The 23,974-nt window shown below is 42.5% G+C and overlaps 1 protein-coding gene across 1 annotated transcript in view; it reads right to left on the bottom strand.

Moving 5' to 3' along the window:
* The window catches only part of CLMP (CXADR like membrane protein), a 79,617-nt gene that overhangs the window by 18,567 nt on the left and 37,076 nt on the right, over positions 1-23,974 (bottom strand). The window contains exon 2 of the mRNA XM_012809542.1: positions 3,889-4,110. Within this exon, the coding sequence (XP_012664996.1) occupies positions 3,889-4,110 (222 nt within the window). The remainder of the gene's footprint in view (positions 1-3,888; positions 4,111-23,974) is intronic.

The raw sequence follows: 23,974 nt of genomic DNA, 5'->3' as shown, positions 1-23,974 counted from the left end.
GGCGCCGAGCCAAGGAAGCCATTCTTGAGTTTCCCCTCCTCCCCCTGCTCTTGGCTGCTGCCTCCTCCTTTCATATAGAACACTGTGTTTATCTCAATCCTGACGTTTGTCACATAGTTTGAAAATTGTCTTTTTTTTTTAAACAGTCTTACTCTGTTGCCTTGGGCTAGAGTGCTGGGACATCAGCCTAGCTCACAGCAACCTCGAACTCCTAGGCTCAAAGTTTCTTTCTGCCTCAGCCTCCCTAGTAGCTGAGATTACAGGCACCCATCACAATACCTGGCTAATTTTTCTATTTTAATTAGAAATGGGATCTCACTCTTGTTCAGGCTGGTCTCAAATTCTTGACCTCAAGGGATCCTCCCTCCTCAACCTGCCAGTATGCTAGGATTACAGGTGCAAGCCACCATGCCCAGCCTGAAATCGTCTTTTTATATATTTATATCTTCAATTAGTTCTTTACTGTGTTTATGTTTATCATGGGAATCCAATCAATATTTCTTAAATTTAACTAAATTGACTTTTAATCTTTTATAAGTTCCAATAATGCTAAGCTTTTTCCTGAATGATGGTCCTTGCAAAATTAGTTCTGTATGGATTAGTTTTCTGCCCACATTCTCCTTATTTCCTACATGACACATACTATATTTTCAAATTATTTATGAAGGTGATATAGCTAGTAGTTCACAGCCCAGGCATTGGTGTCAGAGTGCCTATTTTACAAATGCAAAATAGGTGACCTTAGGCAATCTGCTCACTTTGTGTGTGTAAACATAACTCAGTTCCTTATTTGTAGAATGGGCCTAATAACCCTAGTCATGAGGAGTAAATTAAATGAGTAATATATGCTTAATAGATTTGTACCTGGTATCATGTAACTAATATTTATTGCTTGCTTGCTTTCTTCCTTCCTTCCTCTCTCTTTGTCTTTCTCTCTTTCCTCTTTTAAAAATTATTAAATGTAAGGTTGGGTGCAGTACTGATGCCTGTAATCCTAGCACTCTGGCAGGCCAAGGTGGGAAGATTCCTTGAGCTCTCAGGAGTTAGAGACCAGCCTGAGCAAGAGCAAGATCCCAGTCTCTACTAAAAATAGAAAAAAATGAGCCCGGCATTGTAGTGGGCACCTGTAGTCCTAGCTACTTGGGAAGCTGAGGCAGGAGGATCACTGGACCTCAGGAGATTGAGGTTGCTGTGAGCTAGGCTGATGCCAAAACACTCTACCCTGGGGCAACAGAGTAAGTGTCTATCTCAAAAAAAAAAATTGTTAAATGTCTTTTCACTGTAAGCTCTAAGAAGGCAAGGACTATGATGTCTTTTTCACTATTGTTTCCTGGCACTTAGCATGGTATATAGTAATTACTAAATAAATTTGTGTAATCTGAATAATTGAACACATGACCTCCCTTACTTTAGAGTATCAGCTGAAGACAGGGAATTGTAACGGCTTACAGCCATCATCAATAGCCTTTTAAAATCAATAATTACCATCCTAGCCCTTATATTCACTTGGCTACATAACTAAGCAACTGTTTTTTTCCGTAGTTCAAGTGCAAACATTTGGATGAAAGTTACATGTGTGAAATTTTTAGAAAATTATTCAGTGACGCTGAGATGGTAAGGCAGACTTTATTCAACGGGGGCCTATCAAGTAGGTCTAGGGACCACTGCTATAGGGTCTTGTGAGGGGACAAAGATTGGGCCTAACTCTGACTCTAGCGAGGACATAGGGAGATTCATCTCCAAGGGGCAGGGTAGGGGGTGGTGGATAGAGGATTACTAAGAGGACACATCAGGGGTAAGGGAATTTCTGGCTAAACCTGCTTGATAGGATTGTTGTTGTAGGCAGGCCAGAGTGATAAAGTATTGAGGGTGATAAGATACCAAGAGTGAGAGATTTTAGCTAAACTAACTTAGCAGGAGTCTTGCTCAAAATGTGTTCTACAAGAAAGGGAAGCTTAAGATCAAATGGAGTCAGAAAGAACTCAGGAGCCTGCCTCGAGAGTGCAGGGGAGGGAGTCTTTATCAGAATCATTCCTGGATTTTTATTACAGGAACGGGGTCTAATTTACTTTTTTCAGAACTGAGAGCAGCATGTCTAGCATTGATGCTCAGGTTGAGGTGACCTTGCTCTACAGAGAAGAGAGTCTTCGGATGCTGTACTTAAAGAACAAAATGACAAGCAGTACCAAAAAAAAAAGGTGATATAGACAGCTAATTTCAGCAAGTGAAACTCCAACAGTGATTCTGAAATTTATTTTCAGTGAAAACTTTAACTTTTTCTAACATAATCTATTTTATGAAATTAGTAGTATTGACAGAGAAGAGAAAAGGGCAATTTTTCATTTTTTATCAGGGAAAGAAGTAAAGGTCTGCAGAAAAGAAGGAAAGTTAGCTTTCCTAACCTACAGACTGTTTTTTGTTTGTTTGTTTGTTTTTTTGTTGTTGTTTTTTGAGACAGATTCTCACTCTGCCGCCCTCAGTAGAGTCCTGGGCCATCATAGCTCACAGCAACCTCAAAATCTTGGGCTCAAGCAATCTTTTTGCCTCAGCCTCCCAAGTAGTTGGGACTACAAGTACCACCCACAACGCCCAGCTATTTTTTTTTTTTAAAGAGGTGGAGTCTTGGAGTCTTCAGGCTGGTCTTAAACTCCTGAGCTCCACCCGTGCACCCACCTTGACCTCACAAAGTGCTAGGATTATGGGCATGAGCCCACCACACTGGGCCTAAACTACAGACTTCTTAAAAATCACAAAACTAGGCAGCGCCCATAGTTTGGTGGGTAGGGCACCAGCCACATACACCAGGGGCTGGTGGGTTCAAAGCTGGCCCAGGTTAGCTAAAACAGCAATGACAACTGCAACAACAACAACAAAAATAGCCAGGCATTGTGGCAGGCACCTGTAGTCCCACTTACTTGGGAGGCTGAGGCAAGAGAATTGCTTACGCCCAAGAGTTTGAGGTTGCTGTGAGCTGTGACGCCATGGCACTCTACCAAGGGCAACATAGTGAAACTATGAAAAATCATAAAACTTTTTAACAAACAGATAAGGTTTTTCACCACCACAAACAAAAGAAAGTCAGCAGTAAAGGGGGTAAAAATAGTAATTTTAGAAAGCCTGAGTTGAGGAAAGTTACTATGGCTAAATGTGGACAAGGCAGGGGGGGATGACTGTAGGTTACTGAGTTCTCATTCTCTAACATTGGCCACCCCAGTGGCTTCCCAGGAGGCAGAGCTCGGCAAGTTAAGTTCACAAAGCCAGAAGCACATGAAGCCATTGGACCATCATGGCCCTACCCAACCTGAGAACTGAAAATCCAGGGTCCACTGCTGTATTTTTCCTCTGTAGAACCAGTATCGGTTCTCTTTCTGGCCAGTTAGATATGTGTGGAACATTATCATTCATGTCCTCTAACTTGTTTTTCTGCATCAAAAGTTGTTTGTCATATCACACAACCTTACAGCTTAGAAGTCATGACTTTGGGCAAAGCTGAAGCATAGACAGGTGAGAGTGATTTGAGAGGAGGAAGAGAAGAAGCAGGCTGCCTTGAGTAGGTTTCAGCTTCTGGCCCACGTGACCAGGAACTCAAGCTGCTGCATCTTAATCCTGTCCTCAGGAAAAGACAGTAAGACTGTAGATTCCCTCCCTGGGCAAATGCCAGGTGGCTTTCTAGTAGTTCTGGCTTGGCCAAAGGACATAAGAGTCTTTTATTCTTACAACCCAGATATTCTTCCTACACTATAGTTTTGTATCTGGAGTCTTTTCAGTATAAACCTTATGAAAGAAGAATTTCAGCCTTTCACACACAAAGAGAAAGGCAGGGAGACAGTGGACAGGCAGGCAGAGGAGGGTGAGGAACAGAGGGACTCTGGCCAGATGTGTCTTTACCACTTTCTGGTTCCCTTCATTATCAGTCAGCAGCCATTCAATATCCAGGGTGTCTTTTTCTGGAAGCCCCAGTTGATGGTGACAGGGCAGAGTGACCCTTTCTTCTGCCACTCTCTTGATCTCAGTGTGAGTCCCCAAGGTTCCAGTGTCATAGGAAACTGAAAAAGGAAGACATGTAATGAGTAATACGGAAAGTAGACAGCCATGTGTGGGGAGCAGACACTACAGCAGATAATCATTGGGTGTTCCCATGGGCAAGGAGCAGGTCAAGGTGCTGGGGGAATACTGGAACAAAAGTCTCACAGTAGTTTCTCCATTACTCACATCGTCTTTAACCCCCACCTAATTATACCTTACTGGTACCTGTCTTTCCTACCTTACTGCGTTTACATGAACAATGAAATTGCTGAATCTTGTTCTGTTGCAGGGACTGGAGTGCCGTGGCCTTGTCACAACTCACTGCAAACTCAAAGTCCTGGGCCCAAGTCATCTTCCTACCTCAACTTCCTATGTAGCTGAGATTACAAGCGTGCACCACCATGCCCACCTCATTTGTCTCTTTTTTGTAGAGACAGGACCTTTCTATATTGCTGAAACTCCCAGCCTTAAGCCATTCCCCCTCCACAGCCACCCAAAATGCTAGGATTACAGGTGTGAGCCACCATGCCCAGGCAACTGTGCCTTTTGATCTCTCTGTGTCCTACTAACAGAGGCTTCCAAAAGGATGATAAATATGGAAACTACACACTTAGTTGCCCAGCAACTCATGTTCTTGAAATTATAGAATCATAACCATTTGAAGCTAGGAAAAAAAAACCTTAGAGATGAACCGTCTTATTTTACAAACAAGATTTTTAAAATCTAGCAACAGAGTTGGCACCTGTTGCTCAGTGAGTAGGGTGCCAGCCCCATATACCGAGGGTAGCGGGTTCAAACCCAGCCCCAGCCAAACTGCAACAACAACAACAAAAATAGCTGGGCATTGTGGCAGGTGCCTGTAGTCCCAGCTACTCGGAAGGGAACAGCTAAGTAACCTAAGGCCAAGAGCTGGAGGTTGCTGTGATGACACGGCACTCTACTGAGGGTGACAGGGTGAAACTCTTGTCTCTAAAAAAAAAAAAAAAAAGAAAAATCTAGCAGTAGTTGTTGCTGACCAGGAGCTTATATTTAGGAAGATGAAGAAACAACTACACAAATAGTGTAGTATATAGGGAAATTATTCATGATCAAAGGGCTATGCAAATTTAGAGGAGAGAACTTACAGGTGATTAATTATAGGGTTCATGGAAAGTTTAAAAATCCTTCAAAGGTTTTGTAAATGTTAAAAATACAAGGCCAGGCACGGTGGCTCACCCCTATAATCCTACCACTCTGGGAGGCTGAGCAGGTGGATTGCTTGAGCTCAGGAGTTTAAGACCAGCTTGAGCAAGAGCAAGACCTGATCTCTACTAAAAATATAACTAAGTAGCATGGTGTTGTGGTGCACACCTGTATAGTCCCAGCTACTTGAAAGACTGAGGTAAGAGGATCTCTTGAGCCCAAGAGTTTGAGGTTGCTGTGAGCCTCTGTCTCCAAAATAAATAAATAAATTAAAAAATATATATATATGGTATATAAGTCATATAGTATAGCATTTAGCACTTAGTAGCTCTGAGTAAAATGCAACTGATTTTATTACTAAGAAGGTGCTTTTTAATAGGGGCCTTAGAAAATGGAATTCATGTAGATAGAAATGAAAGATGAGAAATGGTGTTGAGATGTGGGGTGGGGGGAAACTGACACAGGATGGGAATGGTAATAAAAAGGTCAGCTGTCTGGCATGGAGAATAAAAGTGAGACAGTAGTAACAAGTCAGGCTGGAAAAATAGGGCGGTTCATGTGATAAAAGGCCTGGCCTGCTGCAGTGTGACAGAATCCATTGCTTTGTTTAAGGCAGAGATATTTGGGAGCTGTGTGTAGACAGGATGGGGCAAATACTCAGACATGCATTTGTGAAAAAGCTATTAAATTTTTCCAGCTGGGAAATACTGTCCAAGATAGCAGTGAAAGTAGTTTCAAAAAAAAAGGACTGATTTGAGAGGTAATATGGAATTCAAAACTCTACAATATAGCTGCTTACTAGATCTAAGAAGAAATGAGATTCAAAGCTAAAGTTTGTTTAACTGATAGGATGGTAACTGCATTAGCAGTGATTGGGAAGTCAGGTGCATGATGTGTTTTTATTTTGGGGTGAGGTGGGAGGACAGACACTGAGTTTAGATTTAAGGCTTTGGCAGTATGCAGGCAGAACCGTCCAACAGGCTTCCCTGTGCTCTTTTCCTGACCATAAGGCCTCCATTTCCACTGAAGATACTCACACAGCTCCCCACATAGTGTCCACCTTCTCAGTTGTTGCATTAGAGGAAGTTGCAGCACCCCGGGCAGTGCTTTCTTCTTCATTTGTCATTTCTCTTGTGCTTCACAAATAAAGCTCTTAGAAACACTCCTATTCCATCAGTTGTACCAGGGCTGACCTGTATCAAGTCCCTGAATTTTCCTTGGTCATTCCACAGAAACCCTGTATGTGGGAGTTGGCATCCTCCCCAGAACAGGCTCTGATACCAGGCCACGAGCTGGTCTCCAGGGCACTCCTTACAGCCTTCTCACGGACAAGTTCCTTTCCCAGACCGCTTTATTAAGTGCAGAGAAGCCTCCGGGTATAAGTGGGCTCTGCTTCCCTAAGAGATACACATTCTTTTATCTTTACAAATTCTGTCTTCCATTCTCTATGGTTTTGTGCCATGCAGTTTCAAAATCTGAAACAGGCTGGATACAGTGGCTCACTCCTATAATTCTAGCACTTTGGGAGGCTGAGGTGGGGAGCCTGCTTGAGCCCAGACTGGGCAACATAGCAAGACCTGCCTCTATAAAAAAAATGTTAAGAATCAGTTAGGTGTAGGGGTGTTTACCCATAGTCACAGCTGCTCATGGGGCTGAGGGAAGAGGATTGCTTGAGCCCAGGAATTTGAGGTTACAGTGAGTTATACTGACACACTGCATGTTAGCCTGGGTGACAGAACAAGACCCTGCTCTGTCTAGACAAGACTGCACGACGTAGCAAGATCCTGCCTCTATAAAAAATGTTAGGCAGTCATGGTGGCTCACACCTGTAATCCTAGCACTCTGGGAGGCTGAGGCAGGTGGATTGCCTGAGCACACAAGTTCAGGAACACCCTGAGCCAGAGTGAGAATCTCGTCTCTAAAAGTAGCTGGGCTTTGTGGTGGGCATCTGTAGTCCCAGCTACTCATAAGGCTGAGGCAAGAGAATCACTTGAGCTCAAGATTTAGAGGTTGCTGTGAGCTATGATGCCACGGCATTCTACAAAGGGTGACAAAGTGAGACTGTCAAAAAAAAAAAAAAAAGTTAAAAATCAGGTGTAAGGGGCATTTTCCTGTAGTCCCAGCTTCTCACAGGGCTGAGGGAGGAGGATTGCTTGAGCCCAGGAATTTGAGGTTGCAGTGAGCTATATTGACATACTACATGTTAGCTGGGTGACAGAGCAAGATCCTATCTCAAAAAAAAAAAAAAAAAAAGGAAAAAAAGAATTCACACCATACTCCTGCAGACCTTCGCATCTCTGTTCCTCTCACCTGTTCTCTTTGAAAGTGCTCCAAACTTTCTCTTTGTTCTTCCTAAATAAAATCTCTCTTTCTTACCCTGGAAAAAAAAATCTCCAGTCTGCCTCAATTTCTATCCAAAGCAAAATTCTGAGTTGTCCCGTTGGGATACTGTCCCTCTGTCCATGTAATATTGCTCTTCGGCCAGTAGGAATTCAGGTCCACATTTGGTTTTCTTTACCTCCTAATTACATCTTTTCCCAGGATAGTACCCTGTCAGCAACTTCAGATTCTGGTATAGATTGAATTTTTGTGCCCCTGCAAAATTCATATGTTGAAATTATAAGGCTCAAATGTGATTGTATTAGGATTAAGGCATTTGGGAGGTGACAAAACCGTAAGGATAGTGTCATAATGAATGGAATATTAAGGACCTTAAAGAAGTCCCTCACCCCTTCTGCCATGTGAGGACACAGAGGATGGTGTCTATGAACCAGATAACGAATCTTCTGGCACCTTGATCTTGGTCTTCCCAGCCCCCAGAACTGTGAGAAACAGAGGTCTATTATTTAAGCCGCCCAGGCCACAGTAGCTTATTATAGCAGCATGAACTCCAAGGCCCCAAGCCCATCTTCTCTCCTTCCTGTTAATCTCCTTCAGTACCTGGCTAAGGATCTGACAATGTTGACTGTTAAATCTATAGTATTGAGGACTGATATGATGAAGCATTATCTAAATTGTAGGTACTATGTGCCTCCCATTCAAGGTGTGCTTTAGCCCTAGATCTCCTTTTCTTTTCTTACACAGTAATAAACACGCTCAGTGTGAAAGATGATCTCTTTTAAGCCATTCATAAGCAAAGAGAATCATACAACCTCCAGTGTGCCAGGGCATGTGTGAAGTCTTTTCTCCTGGAGGGAACTCATGCTACCACTTCAGGAGGGTTTTAAAAGCTAAAGACCCAGAGCTATGGCTGATAGAAGCATATCAGCTACCTCTCCTAGTCCCTGTTCATTTCCCAAAATTGATTAGCAAGTAATCAGTGGGAAGGAGAAAGGCCTGTATTTTTGCCTTCAGGGAAATGAAATGAGAAAGAAGAGAGCAGGGGAGACTATATTTCAGTCCACAGTAAGGCTGCTTGGGCTGAGACTGCAGGGAGGAGCCCTCCAAGCCAACCCACCCAGGTGAGTTGCTAAGCACAGTGTCAGGGAAAGGGGCCCACAGGATTCTGCTGGGCCTATGAGGGGCCTTCAGAACCGAGGGGTTATGCCCTGTAGGGTCTTACTGACATTCTCAAGAAGGGTTCTCTCATTTCTGTTTAGAACTTGAAACTGTACCTTTTTTTTTTTTTTGTAAGTTAGAGCTAAAGCCAAAAGGGGAACTGAACTCTCACTGGCCAAAGGGCACTATTACATGGATGGATGGATGGACACAATCCAAATAGGAAACCATAATTTTGCTTCGGATGGAGAAAACTATTTCCGATTTGTTTTTGACCCGGGGTCTCACTCTGTCACGTAAACTGGAGTATGTAGAGCAGTGGCACAATCGTAACTCACTGCAGCCTTGAATACCTAGGCTCAAGGGGTCCTTCCACCTCAGCCTCCTGAGTAGCTAGGGCTATGGGCACTTGCCATCATGCTGGGCTAATTTTTAAATTTTTTGTTGACATAGGATCTTGCTATACTGCTCAGGCTGGTCTCAAACTTCAGCCTGCCTCAAGCAGTTCTCCTGTCTTGGCCTCCCAAAGCGCAGGGACTACAGATATGAGCTACTGTATGCAGCCTGTTTCAGAGTTTGAAACCTATGACATGAAACCGTAAAGAATGGAAGACAGAATTTGTAAAGATAAAAGAATGTGTATCATTTGGCCGCTATTTAGTGAGTACTTCCTACAGTTTGGCTCTACATGGAGCTCAAGCCTATGAAGAAAAGATTATCATCCAGATGTATTAATGAAAGTCAAAGATAAGGTTATCAACTTATCAAAGTCACACAACTAAGAAGTGACAGATGAGGCAGGCTTGCCCCATGTCTGTCTCACTGCAGAGCTGTGCCCTGTTTCATGTGGCTTCTGGAAATTTGGTTCTCATACTATCTTGTAAGTTCCTGGAGTTTAAGTCCCATTCATCACTGCCTTCTCATAGCAGCCCAGGTTCTCACATACTGCTGCTAGTGTTCAATTAATATCCCTTGAATTGATGTGACTCTAATCCATGCACCCATTTAACCAATGAGCTAACTGAGGCCTAGGGGTAAGAGTGGGCCCCAAGATCCTACATTTAATGGCAGAAATAACTCATATTACTACTCATTCTCCCCTAATCTCTATAAAGCAGCTATAGTGCAGCTGGGAAATGCACCAGTTCACACTGTACTAAGCTGAGCTTGTAAGAAGGAGCTCTGGCTTCTACCCCTGATCATTTTCCACTGGACACAAAAATGCTCAAATGAAACCAGTGCCCTGCACTTCAGGCAAAGCTAGAGAACCCAGCACCAATTCAGTGCAGACACATTCAATACATGAATGCAATCAACCATGAAAGTTGCCGGCTTCAGCCACTAGAGGGAATCAAAGACTCAGATTTGGTTGAAGTTCCAACAGGACGGAACAGAGCCGTGGGTGGTGCGCTTTGACCAAACGCCAGGTTCTATTTATACCATATCCAGAATTAAATGCAGCAGCGCAGGGAGGAGCCCCTCGGTGAAAACAAATGGCTTTACCAAGGCAGGGAGCCACAGGATCAGAGTGCACGAACCTCTAGTCTTCCCCAAATCTCAGCTCCTTAGACCCAGGAGGCCGGATGGATTCCTGTAGATTGCTAAAATCCGTCTATACTTTTTAATACCCACCTAAGGAGACAGGGGCCTGGGCTCTAACTTTAACTCCAAAGCAAGGATATGCTCAAAGGGGCTGCTAAGTGAGAGGGAAGGCGCATTTCAGCCACCGTGGGTTACCCTTGGATTGTGTAGGCATTGAAGAATCATCTTTGTTTAGAAAGAGATCATCGGTTTAACTTACAAGGAAAATGTGGCCCAGAGAACTGAGATGTTAAGTTACAAAGCTAATTATTGGCAGAGCTGCAACAGGGAGTAGTCTCCATGGGGATTTTGTTATGGCATCTAACTATGGGAGGAGCTGCTGGGAGGTGGCAGCGGTGAGGACTGCTTTTTGTGCACAGGTAAAATGCCATCCTGGGTGCTGCCGGCTCGCTTTTCTAAGGGGGGCTTTCACATGCAACACAGGCACTTAACGAAGGTCCTTTGGGAGCTTGAGAGAATACCTACCACCTCCGAGCCTCAGTATTCCTATCTGCAAAATGGGAATTAAATAAGATATGGAGGTAAAGCACTGGGCACAGTGAAGGCACATGAGAATCTCCCTGTAAATGTTAGACCCTTTGCCCTGCCCTTCTGTGCTAGAAGGAGGGGCTTTTTCTCAGATGAATGCTGCCTACATTCAGTCAAAATTGGTTTAAGATTTTACTCTCTAAAATGTACTAGAGGTTAATTTTTTTTTTTTTTTTTGAGACAGAGCCTCAAGCTGTTATCCTGGGTAGAGTGCTGTGGCATCATAGCTCACAGCAACCTCCAACTCCTGGGCTCAAGCGAGTCTCCTACCTCCGCCTCCCAAGTAGCTGGGACTATAGGCGCCTGCCACAACGCCCAGCTATTTTTTGGTTGCAGCTGTCATTGTTGTTTGGCGGGCCCGGGCTGGATTCGAACCTGCCACCTCAGGTGTATGTGAAGTACCACCTTAGCCACTTGAGCCACAGGCACCAAGTCAATTTTTTTTTTTTTTTTTGAGACAGTCTCAGTCTGTTGCCCCTGGCTAGAGTACCGTAGCATCATAGCTCACTATAACCTCAAACTCTTGGGCTCAAGTGATCTTCCTGCTTCAGCCTCCTAGGACTATTGGCACCCACCACAATACCTGGCTAGTTTTTCTGTTTTTAGCAGAGACAGGGTCTTGCTCTTGCTCAGGGTGGTCTTGAACTCCTGAGCTCAGGCGATCCTTCTGTCTCAGCATTCCAGAGTACTATACAGGCTTGAGCCACCACACCCAGCCTAAAGATTACATTTTATTAAAGATTCTCCTGAACCTTTTAAGACCTCCTTCAAAGAGACGGTAGAGGAGTAATTTTTAACAGATACTAGGATGCTGCATTAAAAATAATCTATTACTCTCTTATTTCTCTAATTTACTGAAAGCCTACAGGGTGCAAATTGCCCCTTAGGTCTACACTCTTGCTCTCCCCAAAGATCAGCCCTCCAATGCTGCTGTCGTCAGCACAGGCACCCAACATTTCCCTCCACCCAATCCAAGTGAAGCCATAGTGCTTGGTGGGGGGGTCAGGAATAGGTGGGCTTATTTTTTAGAATGGAGTTGTTGTTTCCTAGGCTGTATAGAACTGTGCAGTTCACAAGCAACAAAATTGAAGAGTCATAGGCGGTAACTGTCCAATGCCAGGGGTGGGAGCCCCATCTGATTACAGCAGAGCAACCCACCAATGGTGATGGGGTGGAAGCCCCCTCTTCCACTTGGGGATGGTACTTTTCTCAACTGCTCACTTACCTGAAATTGGAAGAGATTTTTCCTATGTTTTACCTTACACGTAATATTTGAGAAAGCCTCAAAAAAGTCAAAATCATCAAATGTCACTCAAAAAAATAAATGAGACTTTGGAAATTTTCTTTCTTTCTTTCTTTCTTTCTTTCTTTCTTTCTTTCTTTCTTTCTTTTTTTTTGAGACAGAGTCTCACTTTATCACCCTCAGTAGAGTAGTGTGGCGTCACAGCTCACAGCAGCCTCCAACTCCTGGGCTTAAGTGATTCTCTTGCCTCAGCCTCCCAAGTTGCTGGGACTACAGGTGCCCGCCACAACACCCGGCTATTTTTTTGTTGCAGTTTGGCCGGGGCCAGGTTTGAACCTGCCACCCTCGGTATATGGGGCTGGTGCCCTACCCACTGAACCACAAGCGTCACCTGACTTTGGAAATTTTCTAATCAATCTCTCTTATTTTGAGAGCACATGTAGTGAGACTAGCTTGGAGTTAGTTAGGCCAGGGCCATGATGACACAGCCGGTCTGACTGGTTTAGGCTCTATGTGACCTTTACCTCATGACTGCCATCCTTGTTTGTAAATTTAGCTCCAACCTAAAGATAGATGTATATCTTGAGTATTTTAGGATGTTTGATTTTGGAGATTAACTTTTAAATTGGACATGTTAGGCTAGGGCACAGTGGCTCACACCTGTAATCCTAGCATTTTGAGAGGCAGAGACAGGAGGATTGCTTGAGCTCTGGAGTTGGAGACCAGTCTGAGCAAGAGTGAGACCCCATTTCTACTAAAAATAGAAAAATGAGCTGGGTGTTCTGGTGGGCAACTATAGTCCCAGCTACTTGGGAGGCTGAGGCATGAGGATCGCTTGAGGCCAGGAGTTTGAGTTTGGTGTGAGCTATGACGCCACAGCACTCTACTGAGGGAGACAAAGTGAGATTCTGTCTCAAAAAAAAAAAAAAAAAAAGAGAAGAAAAATAGTGTCTAGAACTGGAACACATCTTTTCAAATTCAAACACACACATATATTTTCTTTCTTTCTTTTTTTAATTTTTTTTTGAGACAGTCTCACTCTTGCACAGGCTAGAGTGCTGTGGCATTAGCCTAGCTCACAGCAACCTCAAATTTCTGATCTTAAGTAGGAGTTGAGATGAGATCTTCCTACCTCATCCTCCCGAAAAGCTGAGACCACAGACACAATCCACCATGCCTGGTATTTTTCTATTTCTAGTAGCGACGGAGTCTCACTCTTGCTCAGGCTGGTCTCCTGAACTCAAGGGATCCTCCTTCCTTGGCCTCTAGGGTTACAGACAAAAGCCACGTTTAGACACAGTCTAAAGGTAAAGGGATGAAGTTTGACAGTTAACAGTGGGATTTCTGAGAAGCAGAATTTCTGGGAAGCATTGTTATTTTTCCCCTAAGGGGATGAGTATTTGTTCTTAGGGTTCCTAAAATTAATGGTGTGGGTACAAGGACCAAGGTGGTGGGATTTAGTGAGGGGGGACCACATACTAAGCTTCCACCCTCTTCCCAGTCTAGGGGCTAGTTTTGGAGGTGGGGGAAGAGGGAGAAGGTGAAGGGGAGGGAGGAAGGAGGGAATGAGAACAGGATAGGGGGGAAGGAGCAGCAGAAGAAGGTAAATGGAGAGCCCGGCAGTGACAGAAGACAGTCTGAGAAGTTTTCAGATTAAACACAGGCAGATTAAAAATGGTCGACTTATTTCCCTTCGCCTCTATGAAAACCTGTCTCAATATGTACTTTGCATGTATTTATCTACATTAAAAAATTGCATTGAGCTCTTCACCTGTTAGATATGGATAGTTCTGGGACTACAAAGATGAAAACAGTCTCTTGTACTCCCTCAAATCCTTGAAAAACAAGTTAATGATACCTTATATTAATTTAATAATGCACAGTTAACTCATTGAAATGCATCATTTCAAGTGAGCCCCATGATCACACAGCGAGTTATGCTGTCCCCTCTCTTTTAGAGGAGAGAAAAGTGAGGAGCACACAACTGTGACCTGCAGCTGGGCTGGTGGGCGGCCCTGTGGAGACACAGCTTACCTCCAGTGTTTATCCTTTTTTCTTTCCCACACCAAAGGTCGTTATCTTTACCTTGAAATCAGCAAGTTGGAAACACAGAGATCACCTTTGTAAATAAAGATGGCTCAGAGCTGGGTAGCAGAGCTAATCTGATTGGACACACTGGAGATATGTAATTATCTTGCTAGCTGGGATCTTGAGCCAAAAGCAAGGAAAACTTTAATAGAGGCAACTGTTAAAAGTTACAGCTAGATACAAGTACAGCCTGGGAAAGGCCTGGCGGAGGAGGGGGTGGTAAGAGAATTCATATTGACTATCCGTGTGATGTGGCTGCATTCATGGAGATTTGCTGTTCCAAACATTGTGTATTTGTGGGGGTGGGTGGGTGAATCCATCATTGGTTAGCCAAACTAGCACATCCAGAGCATCTGTGTTCAGCTCTAGATGCTGAAAACTGGGAGGGACATTGGCAGAAAAGGTGGCATTCTGAGGGTTGTGACCAAGAAAGAAAAAACACGTCATGAGGAACTACTGATGCAGCTATAGGTGAGTGAGTGAGGAGGATGGAAGGGAAAGGGGCAGCAGCATGGTAGCTCCCTTCCAGCACCTAAAGGCTGCGAAACAGGTATTAAATAGGCTTATTGGGTTTCATTCCATTGGGCAGAATTAGGTCCAGATGCTGTAACAGATTCCCATGAAATGATAGACTGGGAGATCTCCAATACTTCTTTCTAGTTCTTAAAATAGGTCATTCTCTTACAAAAGACTTATGCCATTTGAGTTTAATGGACTTAGGACAGTCTTGTCTGATAGAATGAGCTCTATTGTTTTGTGAATTTTCCATTACTGGGGTCGTTCAAGAAAGGATGTGTCAGGGGCTGTAAAGGGATCCTTACATATGAATGTCAAACCCAGTATTTAAAGTCTTTTCTAACTGCAATATTCTATGAAATAATTATGGAATACTTAGAATATTCCAGGCACTGTCCTAGTTGAATATATTGCAAAGTGTAAAATACAAATGTATACTCTTGTCAGTGCATTTTGTAACCATCAGTGATATCTTATACAATTTATACAAAGGATCTAGTTTTGCTCCATTGTTAACCTGACTTTTAAAGATTGTGGAAAGGCTCTGAAAGAACTGAGAGGAACTAGCTAAGACACTGTCCTCCATCATTTCTTTCCTATCTGTTGCTTTTTAATCCACAAGGGGGCAGAATTTACTCAGGGAGGATTAGCCATGCCTCACCTTTTATTAATAGTTTTTATTAGCAACAAGGATTATAATTTACCAAGACTTAATGACTACCTTGGATTTAGCTTGATAAGCACTTTGTTGCCATTTGTGGTTGTGTGCTAATTTCTAACCATGTGCATTTCATGTTCAAGGACTCATGGAAAAAATCTTAGAAAATATGTTCAGACATTTGAGAGGAACTTTATCCAGGAAATAGAAACATACTCTATTTTAATAAATTAAGGTCACTGTTTTAAATAGATGTTTACTTTGTCTAAGACCAGAAAACTTATTTTAATTGCAGAGTTTATTATGAGACAAATCAATTTGTCAGAAACAGTTGGTGTGGTTTTTTTCTAGGTGGTTAATTAGAAAAGACTAAGAGAGAAAGAAGAAAATGTGTCCCAAGTGGTTTAGGGAGGCTAAGGAATCGGCAAAAGAATCTTAAGGTCTTTTCAGTCTTAAAGTTTAATCTTTGTTCTAGGCCAGTAACTTATCAAATTCTGGAATAGGGCAGCTCTGTGTAATCTATAGTCTCAAGCTTGGGCAGGTCCACAGAAAGTTACAGATACTGTCTTGCCTTCAGGCCAATTTCATATTGAAAATGTATCAAAGTGTTTGTATTCTCCTACTATCTCTGGGAATCTGAAATCATAGCAAAACTGTTCTAAGATCCTGACAGGTCTGTTAGTTTCTTATTTTTTTATTATTGTATATCAGAAGATATTCAGGGATACTGATTTCCTTAAACAAACACCTTATCTCTAATGCTTCTATCTGGATTCCACAAATTAACAAGAACATTGACAAAATAGTTGGCACCCAGAGGGGAGCAACTAGGAGTACACATTTGTTCAACAAATACAAACAGCCTTTCTGTACCATACTAGGTGCTGCTGGGAATACAGAGATGAGATGGATGATGTTGTCCATTGCCTGTGAGAGATTACAGTCTAGCAAAGAGAGAAAACAGGCCCCCAGCAAACTCAGTTTAAGGGAAAGTGTGAGCAATACTGTGTGAGGGTCAGAAAGTGTTTTAAGAATTCAGAGTGTATCACTAAGGCAATCAGGGATGGTTTCATAGAAAGGAAGTGTTTACCCTGGGCCTCGAAGAATAGGTTTGAATTTTAGCAGCTATGAATGGTAGGAGATGATGCAGCAGACTGAACGGCAGGCTTCCTGCTTAACAAGCCGGTTGCTAAGCTGACTTCAGCATTTGGCAGGATGAAACATTCCCATGGACCCCTTATCCTGACAAGTTCTCCAAGTCTGGTGTTGGGAAAGAGGGTGGTAAATAGTATCACATACTCAATATGTAAGCTATGCCACTGTCTTAGGGGGTTGACTGTCTGGGGGTTGACTATCTGGGAATAATGTTTTATGCTGATTTCTCCAGTCATAATTGTCAGGGGAACGACACCAGCCTGGTCCAACAAAGATCACTCCACCATTCAGAAATACAGCAGTTATCTCCAGAATTCTGTCCTCAGTAATACGTTCGTGTATGTTCCAGGCATGTATTCGTGTTTACATATGCAGGCACATATGTGCACACACCTGTCCAGAGACCCCTGTAAGCATGCCTGTGTCAGTCCGCAGGTTGGACCAGAATGCATACCTCTGATTCAGAGACTCAGAGAGCTGCTAACCTCCTTCATTGACACATCTATTTATAGCCTCCGTCTCATTCCAAATGCTAAGTCGCTTTCTAAATCTAAATCTTTTATAACCTTCAGCAGAGAGATTTGAACAGAGGGGAAAAATTAAAAATAGACACAGACTTACTAGTAAGAGGACAATAGTCAATTGTGAGGGTTCCATAGCAAGGAAGGGTTGAGATTGTGATGATAATTGAAATCTGCTGATACATCAAAGCCTCAAGTCAGCCTTTGACTTTATCCTCCTCACCCCCTACCTGCCTATCAAAGCTAATAACAGAGAGACGATGACTGGTTTAAACTTCATCTCTGCCCTCTTCCTTCACTCTGGGAAAAGGCAGAAAGGCCATGAACCAACAAATGTAAAAAATTGAGGGAGCTGCATTTTCCACTCACAGGAAAAATTAGCTCCTATATGATAAAAATGGCAAATAGAACAAATTTGCCACCCTGTATATTTTATTAATAAAACTCCCAAATGAAACATTTCTTAACAATAGCTAATAATTTTTAATCACTTATTATGTACAAAGCATTGTCACTTGATTTATATTCATTTCCATTTTTTGTCTTCTCAATAATCCTGCAAGGTAAGCACTATTATTATCCTCATACGACAGGCAGACACTGAAATGCAGAGAGATTAGTTTTCCCAAGATCATACAGTAAGGAGTTGAGCCATGATTCTAATCCAGACATTTTAACCTTACACCTAAATCCTGAGCAGTATATTATATTGCCTCCCAGTACACACAGCTAATAAAAATTTTATTGTTCTAGGTCCTCTCAAAGCGTTTCATCATCTTTTTCTCTACTGTTAGTCATATATAGTAGTGTTTTCTGATCTTTCTTTACTTAGGCTCCTATTTTTTTTACATATATATAAAAGCTCACACTCTACTGTTATTTGGAATAGATTAAATACTGTGATTAAACAATGGCATTTTAGAGTAGGTTTTCAAAAACTAAATATGATGAATTTAAAGCTGATCAAAAGGCTTGGCGCCTGTGGCTCAAGAGGCTAAGGCGCCAGCCACATGCAGCTGAGCTGGCAGGTTCAAATCCAGCCTGGGGCCCACCAAACAACAATGAGGGCTGCAACCAAAAAATAGCCAGGCGTTGTAGCAGGCGCCTGTAATCCCAGCTACTTGGGAGGCAGAGGCAGGAGAATCACTTGAGCCCAGGAGTTGGAGGTTGCTGTGAGCTATGATGCCACAGCACTCTACCCAGGGCAAAAGCTTGAGGCTCTGTCTCAATAAATAAAATAAATAAATAAAATAAAATAAAGCTTATCAAAAGAAGGAAGACACAAAAGACTACATGCTATACAATTCTGTTCATATACGGTATAGAAACAAAAAGAAAGTAATCTGTGCTATCAGACATCTAGATAGTGGTTACCCTAAGAGGGAGGAGCTACTTGTTACCTGGGTACGTTCATTTCATGAAACAAATTAAGCTGTGCAGTTATGATTGTGCATTTTTCTATGTGTATATTTTACTCTTTATAATCTGTTGTACATAACAAATTGTCCCCAAACTTAGCCACTCAAAATAACAAACATAACATCTTATATTTTCTGTGAGTCAGGAATCTGGGGAGGGGTTAGCTGGTGGCTCTGACTCAGGGTCTCCCATGAGGTACAAATGTTGCCTGGGGTTGCAGTCTCATAGGAGATCTACTTCTGAGCTCCCTCATGTGGTCGTTGCAAGGTCTCCATCCCTCACCACATGGATCTATCCCCAGGGCTGCCTTACCCAGGCAGCTAGCTTCCTCCAGCGTGAGGGATGTGAAAAAGAATGCAAGGAAGGCCCGAGATGGGACCTCAGAAGAGAAATCTCATCACTGCTGCCACGTCTACTTGTGGTAAGCAATTCAGCCATTCCAGCCCACACTCAAGGAGAGGGAATACCAGGAGGCAGGAATCATCAGATACCGTATTAGAAGCTACTTACCACATACTTTAATATAAACATTAAAAATTATACATACACTCCCTTTGTATCCTTGCTTGCAACGTCAGTTGTTGTCTTCTTACAGAATTAAAAATATTAAACAACTCATTAGGTTTTGGTAACCACAAAATCCCTTAAGAGTAGATTATATGATGTCTTTCTGTCTTATAGAAATCTAATAATAAGCTTGATTTGACCGCTTTTATGCTTGCGTACAACTTTGCATAGCACTTGGCAGATTTCACAATTCTTTTTTGCACATACTGTGAATTTTATTATGCAGAATAAGTGGGAACTGTAGTTTAGTGTTAATTTATCTGCTAATACTCTGAAAATTATAAAATACTTACAGTGTACTAGTTTCTATGTGCTAAGGGATATATATGTTTGGAATATATTCATGCAGATGTATTTGTGGAAAGTTGACCATATGCATAATGCCCTTCATTTGATACAGATTCTTTTTTGTTGTTGAGACAGTCTTGCTGCATCACCCAAGCTAGAGTGCAGTGGTGCAATCACAGCTCACTGCAGTCTCAGTCTCCTGGGTTCAAGTCATCCTCCCACTCCAGCCTCAAGAGTAGCTGGGACTACAGGCGCCTGCCACCATACCCAGTTAATTTTTAAGTTTTTGTAGTGATTGAGCATTGCTATGTTGGTCAAGACAGGCTGGTCTTGAACTCCTGGCCTCAAGCAATCCTCCTGCCTTAATCTCCCGAAGTACTGAGATTACTCAGCCACCATGCCCAGCCAATACAGACTCTTTTAAAATGATTTAAAATAACTAGTATATTAGATAAATTCTCAAAGACTTCAGTAAGCTTTAATATGCTTTTTAACATGAAGTATGTGAGCAGAACTATAATCAGACTTAGCTCATGCTCCACAAGGAAAATCGTGTAGCTTTTCTATCAGAGACAGACAGGGCAATTCAAAGTGTGAACCTTGACCTGTGTGCTACCTAACAATGGTATGCAGATAAACGGACTATACCAGGCTTCAGCTCCTCATATGATGACGGCAAGAATAGACTTAGCCTCGCAGTGTGGCTTCCTACACCAGCACAGATTCCTGCAGAAACTGTCAAGTCTCAGCAAGGGAGGACTTGTAATGCCAAGTAATTACCCGTAACTTTACTTTCTTCCTGTCACCCACACCCAAATGGCTGCTTCACACTCATGTATTCATTCATTCCCTCATGGATCTATCCAAATGATGTATGAGCCTTGGGTTTGCCTTGCCAGGGCATAGTCTTCCAGATGAGTTCTGCACTGTCGTCAGAACAGCAAACCAGTTCTCTCCTCCTTTTGTACAGAGCTGGTGTGCTTCATGCTTACAGTAGAGGGTAATAAAAGAACAAGAAATCGCCCAAGTACTTTATTATCTCATATGGGTGGTTCCCAGATCTGGTAATAGTTAATTATTACCAGCCCTAAAAAGGCCTTTAAAAACATTCTTTTTTAATTATTACCGTCCCTAAAAAGGCCTTTAAAAACATTCTTTTTATTTTATTATTATTTTTGAGATTAGAGTTTTGCTCTGTTGTCTAGGCTGGAGTGCAATGTGGTGTCATCATAGCTCATCTCAAACTCCTGGGCTCAAGCAGTCCTCCTGCTTCAGCCACCCAAGTAGCTACAATGACAGGTACGTGCCACCACACCCAGCTCATTTTTCTATTTTTTGTAGACATAGGGTCTTGGTTTTGCTCAGGCTAGTCTTGAACTCCTGACCTCAAGCAATCCTCCCACCTTGGCCTTCCAAAGTGCTAGGATTATAAGTATGAATCACCAAACCTAAAATACTTTTTTGAATAATGTAAGCATATGGTAAACATTCAAACAGAACAAAATGGTATATAGTGAAAAGTAAGTCCTCCCACATATGGCCTTTGCTGCCCTCCTGATAACTTTTGATCAGTTCATGTATATTCTGTGTCTCACTCTTGATTCATAGTTTGGCTGCATGTGAAATGTTAGTTTGGTCCTATTTTCATTCAAATTTCAGAATGCATTGCTCCATTGACAGCTTCTAGAGTTTCTATTGAGAGGTCTGCTATCACTTTCAATCTGAATCTTTTGTAAGAGACTCCCTTTTTATCTCTGGAAATTTTTATGGTCTTATCTTTATTCCTGGAGTTGTAAAATTTTACTATGATGGGGTTTTGTGTAGGTCTTTTTAAATTCATGTATTATGAGATGCTTAAATTATGTCTAAAGACTCATTTTATGTGTCAGGGATTGTTGTATTATTTACAAATAATTCCTCTTTTTTTTTTTTGTAAGACTAGTCAAGTGTAGTAGGGTTTTTTTTTTTTTTTTTTGAGACAGAATCTCACTCTGTCACCTTCAGGTAGTGGTTAGTGGTATCACGATAATTCACTGCACCCTCAAACTCCTGGCTCAAGAGATCCTCCTGCCTCAGCCTCCCAAGTATCTGGGACTAAAGGCACATGCCAACCATACCTAGTTTTTTCTGTTTTTAGTAGTGATGGGGTCTTGCTCTTGCTTGGGCTCGTTTTGAGTCCTGACCTTAAGCATTCCTTTTGCCTTGGCCTTCTCTTCTTCTTTATACACATGTCTTTCAGGTGTCGGGTCTCCTAGGTTGATCCTCTAATTTCTTTATGTTTTCTCTCATGTTGTTCAATTGAGTTGTTCTAAGAGTTTTCTCGAGGGATCTCTTGAAAAATGCTCTCTTTGTCAAAATCAGTGATTCAAATACAAGATATGTTATTTTTTAGTTTTATAGCTTTTGGCAAGATTTTATTCTGCCCCCCTCCCTTTTTTTTTTAGAGACAGAGTCTCACTTTGTCGTCTTTGGTAGAGTGCTGTGGCGTCACAGCTCATAGCAACCTCTTGCTCTTGGGCTTAGGCGATTCTCTTGCCTCACCCTGCCTAATAGCTGGGACTACAGGCACCTGCCACAAAACTGGGCTATTTGTTGCAGTTTGGCCGGGGCTGGGTTTGAACCTGCCACCCTCGGTATATGGGGCTGGCACCCTACCCACTGAACCACAGGCACCACCCAGAATTAAGTTAGTTTTAATACATATCTGAAACAGTAAATATTCAATAAATAGTGCCATTATTATTTTTTATTTTTTCAGTGGCGAAATCACAACCCCCAGTAACCTCCAACTCCTCAAATAGTCCTTCTGTCTCAGCATCCCAAAGTGCTGGGATTGCAGGCCTGAGCCACCATACCTGCTGTTATTATCCCATGTTCCTTTTACATAACATCGTGTTGTTGTTTTGCAGATATAACCTTCCCTATTTTTCTCAGGATTTTAACCAGGGGGTTCCTTGGGTAGCCTCTGTTTCTATTTGTTTTTCTCTTACGTTTTTCAAATGTCGCATGTTAGATAGAGATATGCTAAAAAGCTGTTTGGAAATGCTGTGACCACACAGGACTCTGGGGCACCGTGGGCTTCTTCGTGGGCTTCTTCACAGTGGGGTTCCTGAGTGTCAGTGTCTGTCGGCCTTTTCTCTGAAGCTGTTGATTTCTCTAGAGAAGAATTTTTAAATTTGTCAGTGGTAGATGAGTAATGGCTGCCAATATTCTCTGAGCTGGGTGGGCAAGGGGTTCTGAGGATTCCCGTTTCGGATGCCCATAGAAGAGTCTTAGAGGAAAGGCCTGCAGACTGACTGTGTGCCCAGCCTGGCCCTTTCCTGCAGTCTGCTGTGCTCCATGTCTCTGAGCCTGGGTCTGCTAAATTCTCTTCTCCTGGGATGACAGGAGAAGGTATCTATCTAGTCACTGGGCCTGGATTGATTTTTTTTTAATGCCTTGGGGGTATTGTTTTGTTTAGTTTTACTTTTTCCTTCCCTCCTTCCTTCCTTCCTTTCTTTATCTTCACCAGAGAAATGCCGTATCTGGGATATTTTGGTTGAGATTAGGGAAAATGAGTCCAGGTGTTCAGAACACATGAAAGAAGAATAGAAATCTTCTGGCTGAAGCCCTCCTGTCCAAAATGAATGAAGCCCTGTTCTGCCCAGTGGAGCTTTCTCCTCCACTCTCAATTCTTTGCTGCATCTGCAGATTAAAGACCTTAACAGAGACCGAGGGCTTCCTAGGATAAATATTTGTTTAAATCTTTCATTTTTTCTGTGGTCTATAAAAGCCACTATGGTTTTTAGTCCTGGAATCAGCTTTTCCAGGCATATCACACTGGCCTCCAGCTGTGACCCTTCTCAGGGCATGAACTCTAAAGAGCTCTAGCAGAGGTTTGAAGAGTCTTGTTCATGAGAAACTGGTAGAGAGTTTCATGAAGAGGTACATGGGGGCACACAGCAGAATTCCTGGACTGCTAGTTCCTGTACTAACCAGTGAACCAGTAATTTGACAGTGATTATGTTCCAGCCCTGTACAAGGAGTCTATGGAAGATGCCTACCCTTGTGAAGTATCTAGTGTAGTTTTATGGCATATGAAAGAATTAGCAAGGACAGGCACAGGGGCTCACAATTGTACTCCTAGCACACTGGGAGGCCAAGGTGGGAAGATCTCTTCAGCTCAGGAGTTTGAGACCAGCCTGAGAAAGAGTGAGACCTGTCTCTACTAAAAATAGAAAAACTAGCCAGTTGTTGTGGCAGGCACCTGCAGTCCCAGCTACTCAGAGGCTTAGGTAGGATGACTGCTTGAGCCCAGGAGTCTGAGGCTGCTGTGAGCCAGGCTGATGCCATGGCACTCTAATCTGGGGCATCAGAGTGAGACTCTGTCTCAGAAGAAAAAAAAAAAAAGAATTAGCAAAAACTATAAGACAGCATTAAACTGACACTACCATAGCAGCTCAGAGGAGATGGCAATCAATAAATGATAAAAATCAGTGAAGGAACCTGATCACTCAAGGTTAGACTATAAAAGAAGGAGACAAGGAGCAAAGTGAGGGAGCGCTTTGTTTGTGGGGAGAAGGAAGCTTCTGCATAAATACTATTGGACTTGGTCTGGGCCCTTAGAGAGCAGTTCTAATTTTATTTCACTTCTTTTTTTTTTTTGAGATAAATTCTTGCTTTGTTGCCCATGATGGTCTTGAA

This window comes from Otolemur garnettii, unplaced genomic scaffold (genome assembly GCF_000181295.1).
Source record: "Otolemur garnettii isolate 467f Iridium unplaced genomic scaffold, OtoGar3 scaffold00108, whole genome shotgun sequence".
NCBI classification, from domain to species: Eukaryota; Metazoa; Chordata; class Mammalia; order Primates; family Galagidae; genus Otolemur; species Otolemur garnettii.
The sequence above is the reverse complement of the archived record's forward strand: the minus strand, read 5'-3'. Positions and strand labels throughout refer to the sequence as shown.